The sequence below is a fragment of the Teleopsis dalmanni genome, unplaced genomic scaffold (assembly GCF_002237135.1).
Source record: "Teleopsis dalmanni isolate 2A unplaced genomic scaffold, ASM223713v2 unscaffolded_contig_2264, whole genome shotgun sequence".
In the NCBI taxonomy this organism is placed as follows: Eukaryota; Metazoa; Arthropoda; class Insecta; order Diptera; family Diopsidae; genus Teleopsis; species Teleopsis dalmanni.
This window is the reverse complement of record NW_024033646.1, coordinates 499-7,364: the sequence shown is the minus strand read 5'-3', so window position 1 is coordinate 7,364 and position 6,866 is coordinate 499. Positions and strand designations below refer to the sequence as shown.

At 27.4% G+C, this 6,866-nt stretch overlaps 1 protein-coding gene across 1 annotated transcript; it reads left to right on the top strand.

The window, feature by feature from the left end:
* Nucleotides 1–2,113: 2,113 nt before the first annotated feature.
* Nucleotides 2,114–6,217, top strand: LOC119664599 (myeloid leukemia factor-like; the record flags this gene model as incomplete). The annotated part of the gene is given in 3 exon segments (XM_038074058.1): nt 2,114–2,322; nt 4,686–4,891; nt 5,743–6,217. Coding segments are annotated over 3 exon segments (731 nt in total), but the record flags the coding sequence as incomplete, so codon positions are not given.
* Between the last annotated feature and the right edge of the window lie 649 nt (nt 6,218–6,866).

Sequence of the window (6,866 nt, the reverse complement as noted above, 5' to 3'; positions counted from 1 at the left end):
TATTTTGTGGACGCTTTTGCGTTACGACACGCTACAACATCAACCGTAATTTTTTCTTTCAGAGTAGCAAAAAAATACTCGCAACTTATGAACGAAAACATGTGAAGCAACAACAATGCTCTCAAAATCTTCAGAGTTTGATTTTACTTGCAAAAATATTTACATCTTATGTTTTAGTGCAGTCAAAATCAAAAACCAGCCTATTGTGAATGTTCACTAGAAATATATAGCAAAATACCGGTCATCCGTTAAAATCCTATGAGCATTTCATTTACTAATAAATTCAAATACATAATTAAATAAATTAATTTAAATATAAAGGATAAAAATGCTAACCATTGCACATCTGATATTCATTTTGTTTTCCTTTTTTTAAATATCATATTGTAGACAATACAACAAAGAACGTATGTTAAAAACAAGCATTTAATATATTCTAAAAGTGATGCCAATTTTTATTTAATGAGACTTCATGATGTTTTTCAACAATTCTGAAGGAAAATATTATGAAAAATATATATCACACATAAAAATTATATATAAAATTGATATATTAAATCATTAATATGCACTTTATATATCAATTACATGCTCAATTAATAAAAACAATGAATTTATGATATAATTACTTCCTCAGTGCCTTTGATTACAGCTCAGCTGTTGTTTGTTTACATTTTACATATGAAACCCGTAGCACACAATCTTTAAAAGAGGCACAAATCGAAATTCGTCAATTTTCAAAAAATGTAAAAAGTGTTTTGCAGCGTAATGTCATTCCTCACAAAAAAGAGACATAACTTTTTTTTTGTGACAATTTGCAATAATAAAAACAAAGTGGAATTTTGCGTGTTTCTAGACAGATAAATTAAAAGCAAGTTACATTAACTTAAAATTGACGAATTTCGAGCTGTGCCTCTTTTGAAGAGGGTATGCGATTTGACACATACATAAATTTTGGTAATTTACTGTGTGGGAAATTTATATTTAAGGGTTGCATTTGATATTTTTTGTCTATAATGTGTTGTTTTATTGATAATGACTTCATTTATATGAAAAATTTTGTACGGCAAATCATTTTCTATAGCAAAACTGCCTAAATGGGATAGTGTGAATGTGCTATAAACCTACCAAGAGAAATGTCAAGTCCGTCGTTAAATAAAATTCTTTTTGTTCTCTTATAACTATATTACTCATATGTAGTGTTTTAATGTATTAATGTATTTTAATGTATTTCAGTTATAATGAATGTTATTAAAATATTTAATAAAAATTTCTAGAAATAATAATGATTTATGGGCGTATCCGAGTCAGAATTTGAGGTAGAGTAAATTGAAATTTCTTAGGGATTTTTTGCAATGCACTTATGTAAATATTTATTTATATATATATTGCACTTATATATTATTTTTAGTTAAAAGTTTTCAAATTTATTTATTTACGAATAGTATTGAAATTTAACAATTAAAAATAAAACTATAATTAATTCAATTATTCTACAGCTGGTAGAATTATTTCGTTCTAATATAAACACAGTAAGTAAAATTGTTAATAAAAACTTTAATAGCAAAAGTAACAAAACTCCAATGAAATATGCGAACATAAAAAAGTCAAGCACGGCTTTGGATCAGTTGGTTAAGGTGCGTTGATTCTGAACTTCACATTTGGCAGGATCCAAGTTCAATTTCTGGTATTTGCAGTCTTAAAAGTAATTATTTACGAATAATGATGGGTATTTGGCAATACTCGAAACAGCTGTATGGTCAGTCAAAAATTTAATTAATTAAAATAATATAAAAAAATAAAATTTTTGTTGTTGTAGTTCACTATTGTTCGAAAAAACCTTTTTATATATTTATTAAATATCTTACAAAATTGGTAATAGCAAATTTACTTAATTTTTATCTAATTTACCCAACTCGAAATTCTGGTAAATACCAATATTCGCTGCCATGCTGACATAAAGGGAAATAGTGAATTCCCTCAATTTATTCGAACTCGTACACGGCCTTAATAAAGCAATGTTGAACCAAATTATTATAAAAAAAAATCCGCATATGGTAACGTTATTATCGAAATAATTTATCGATAAATGATTTCATGCTCATTTTTGTAGTAAATTTCATAACATGGCATCATTTTATTTTCTGTCGTGAAACGAAGTATAAGTGAGTTGTACCGAGCACATAAAATTTTACTGAACAGATTTTGTAGTCAGATTTTGAAAGCAAAAAACTAATTTTATTTCGTAAAGCTATAAAATATTCCTTAAAAAATGTCGCTGTTTGGTTCATTAATGGGAGATTTTGATGATGATATATTTGGGTAAGTTAGAAAATGAGAAAAAAAATATATAATTTATAGGTGTGCAATTACATATACCAGTAAAATTATGTTAATTTTTTTATGTTTATAAACATATATCATTGTATAAATAATATGCAAACGAAATTTTTAATGGTTTTTATGAAAAGTATTTCTATACATGTCTATATAATTTTCTTTTGCATTTGTATGAAAAGTAAATGCGACGTAAAGACGCCCTTTCACAGGTTTTTATTTTTAATATTGTACTATTAATATGTAAATAAATTACGCTAAAACATTAAATTTTTCTCATTCTGTATTCAAAAGTTGTTAATAGATATAAACATTAACTTAAATGTTAATTTTTAATTGGATAACGTTGAATTGATATTTTTTCTGCATTGTCGACGAATAAATCGATATAATGTTTGTATGTATACGTAAATTAGTTTTGATGAGTTTTGTTGTTGTAAACACGAAAGTCGTGTTTGGAAAATTCGCGAAGCGACAAATTTGAAAACATCTGAATATCGCATATCTAGATTTCCTTATGTCTAAATTAAATTAATTAATTTATTTATTTTTAACAAAAAAAAACCGCAACTAAATAAAAATATGATAAAGTGGTTCACATATTTTATATACACTGAAGTCAAGGCCAAAATTGATTTTATATGTGTTAGTGGTTACACTAATCAGCATGGTGGGTTAACATATGTAAGAATGTTTTTCTAAAAAAAATTAAACAAAAATCAGTAAAAATAGTTTTTATGAAATTTTTTAAATTGTATTATTTTATTACAGAAAAAAAAAACGATTTATACAAATGTTGCAATGCATTTTTCTATGTTGTAATTGTTGCTGCGCAGTAGCTTAAGTCCTGCAAAAATTTTTCTCCCTTTTAGTAGTAAATGACACATATTCTTAATTTTCTGTTCTAGTAGTTTTCCGAATATTTCATATAATTACAAAATTATTATATGTACTTAATATTTACTATTTCAAATAATCAAAACCCCTTAAAAATAATCACCATGTCATTTAAAAACATTGGTCTGGTGCCTACCCGGTAAGTGCTGATTCGGGCAAGTACAAATTTTTTTTAAATAGGAACTAAAATATATATATTTACTTTCAAATTTATTATTTAAAAATTATTTGTCTTCATTATAAACTTTGCGACTCAAAAAAGTTTAATGAAGACCCGAAATTCGTACCTTTTTGAATTTTAACCAATTATTGATAGAGATCCTTAAACCTAGTAGAAAAATTCGTTACAGATTTAAGTTCAGCATACTCATATTAATTCAAAACCCACTCAAAACTCCACTCCTCTCATCTGTACATCTCCCATTTATTTATTTTAGAATTCAATCAGATTCAACAGTATGCTTTACAAATTTTAAAATAAATATATGGAAGATATAGAAATAATCTAAAGTTTCCCTCTTCTACCCCATGCCGTAGTTTCAGAATGATATTTTATATCTAAAGCGCTATATAAATTAAACATTCAAACAACACCGTAAGTAGTAAGACGACAGCTCCGTTTTATGTTTTGTATCTGTGGGCTGTAAAGGGCTAAAGTCGGCTATGTTAATAGCTTTTTGTACTTATGCAGTAGTTTCCAAAAGACGGCCGTCCTTATAAAATCATGAGAACATTTATTATTAGAAGTAAGATGACAGCTCCGATGTATCCTTTACATCTGTGGAATGTGAAGCACTAAAGACAGCTAAAGATGAATGTTTATGGCTTTATACACTTATGCAGTAGTTTCCAGAAGACGGTCCTCTTAATGCAATAAATTTCCTATAATATCTAGAGCAGTAAGAATTTTTTTGACAATGGATTTAATAAACGTTATTTTTTTTTCTGGGACCAAGGAATTAGACATGATATGACTTATTAAAAATTTTCTGACAACAAATTCCATTGATTGTCAGATTTTGGCGCTTTGTCAGCACTTGGTGAAAATGAGAATTATTTTACATATTACATTAAATTACATTAATTATTATGAAAATCTCATATTCATTGAAAAATAGTTTTTTTTTAAATCCATGTAATTATATATATATTGTAAGTATTACATATGAATAATTTTAGTCAATTATTTTTTTTTTTCTTTGAATACTATGTCATTTATAAAGTTAAACTGCTAAATAGAAAAAAATTAACTTTTTAAAACTAAATTATTCTAAAAATCGCAAGTCTTTAAACTTTGAATTTGGAAGCGTCAAAAAATGCCTCGTAGGCATGGAAAATCGCGGAAATCTCCAAATTCAACAGGCGAAGAGTAATATATTCACTCCTATTTTAATTTCATATTATGTACTTTTTTTAGATATGTGAAATAAGATTTATTTAAATTGTTACAGAAATCCTATGAACGCAATGAATATGCAAATGCGTTCGATGAATCGTTTAATGAATTCAATGATGGCGCCAAATCCATTCAATATGTTGGCACCCATTAATCTTGGCTTTGAGGATAATGCGCTAATGGAACGTCATAATCAACCAAATCAAATGGGGTTGTTTGGCTTCCCAGCTATGCCAAATATAAATCGTCTTTTAAATGCTGGTGAGTTATAGACTTTAACATTTTAAATAAATAAATATTATACAGGGTTATCTATTTTATGGTTCAGAAAGTAAATATGAAATGAAACACTTGCGATTGAGACTTCGATCAATTTTAATATATTATATGGACCTGTTTTCTGTGCTACATCTTACAATACTGTTTCCTTTTTGAGTCTATTTTCGTTGCCTTGACCTATTAATATTTGGCAATAGCTTGACTATAACATAAATACAATCCTTTGTTTCTCGACGTAAAAACTATATGACAAACGGACAAACGAACAAACGGTTTTAGTTGCCAATTCTGATAACCAAAACGTGGGAGTTCACGTCCGTCAAAATTCCTCACTCAAGAAATCTAAAATAATATGTGCTGTATGGTTTGTGTCACCGTCCTTTTAAAACCTTGTATTTTCGATAATCATATATACGGTTGTACGTAAAATAAATGATCATATGGCGATAAAGGTTTTGACTGTATAGGTTTTCGGTACTTCTGGTAGATTCTTCTGGATATTTATTGCCACAAATGCTAAAATGTTATTTGTTGACCTATCGATCAAGCGAAAATTGAGTCTCATTACTCAAAAAAACTTGAAGCGAAACATCCTCATCCAACTTATAGACAAGTTGGAGCACTCATCAGTATATTCCGCGATTGTTAAACAAATTGTATTGTGAAATGGCAAACTTTCAACAAAACATATGATAACATATGGATTTGAATTATATTTGACAAATTTCACAATAAAACTGCACCCACAAAGGTCCACAAAATGGATTATCCTATAAAATATATTATATTATCAATTAAGTATATTTGATAATAATAAAATTAATATGTTTTAGATTTGAATGGTGGAGGCGCTGGTGCTTCATATTGTTCAAGCTCTGTTGTTACGATGTCATCGGGCCCTGACGGTCGTCCACAAGTTTATCAAGCTACAACTAGCACAAAAACTGGTCCAGGCGGTGTACGTGAAACTCGCAAAACAATACAAGATTCAACAAAAGGTATTAAAAAAATGGCTATAGGCCATCATATTGGCGAACGTTCACATATTATTGAAAAAGAACAAGATTTAAATTCTGGTCAATTGGAAGAACGTCAAGAATTTATTAATTTGGAAGAGGAAGAAGCTGAAGATTTTGATCGTGAATTCACATCACGTGCACAACGTGGTATGGTGACTGGAGGTGCAGTGCATCGCCCACGCCAAGCAATAACCATTGAATCCGTCGACGATGATGATGATTATGAAGAACAAAGAAACCGTCATCGTCGACAGATGCCAGCTTTGCCCGCACCACCATCACACAACAGGTTAGTTTGTTATAGATGTTAATAATTGTATGCAATTTTATAAGTTATATTTAAAGGAAAAAATTCATGCAAAGCATTAGGTGCGTGTAAAAAGTTTAAAAATGCTTACATAAAGTTTATTTAGTTAAATATGTATTTCTTCCTTTCCTTTTTTAATTTACAATTTTAATGTATAAATGCTTTGCGAGTTTGAACATGAAATATTAGAGCTACTAATAGGACTTACTATTATTTAGATTTTTAGGTTTTCCAAGCTTTCTTTAAATTTCTAAATATTAATTTATTAAATTGCTTTAAAGCTATATAAGTTCATATTTAATTTGCTTCCTTAAAATAATTATTTTTCATTTAGTTAGGATTTAATTTTTTAACTAATTTATTAGCTAATGATATCTGAAATTTATGAAGAGATATTGCTATAGGTGTTATTAATATAGAATAATATAAAATTTATAGATTAATAAATCTTATCTTCATAGTTTAAGTTTATAGTTATATTTTATAATCTTGCTATTTTTTATTATTAATTTCTTTTAGTTTTTATTTATTTTTATTTTAAAATAAAAGAAATTATTTTGAAACAAATAAAAATGATTTTTTGTTTATTTTTTGTTTTAATTTATTATTTAGTTTTATTTATTTTTTATTT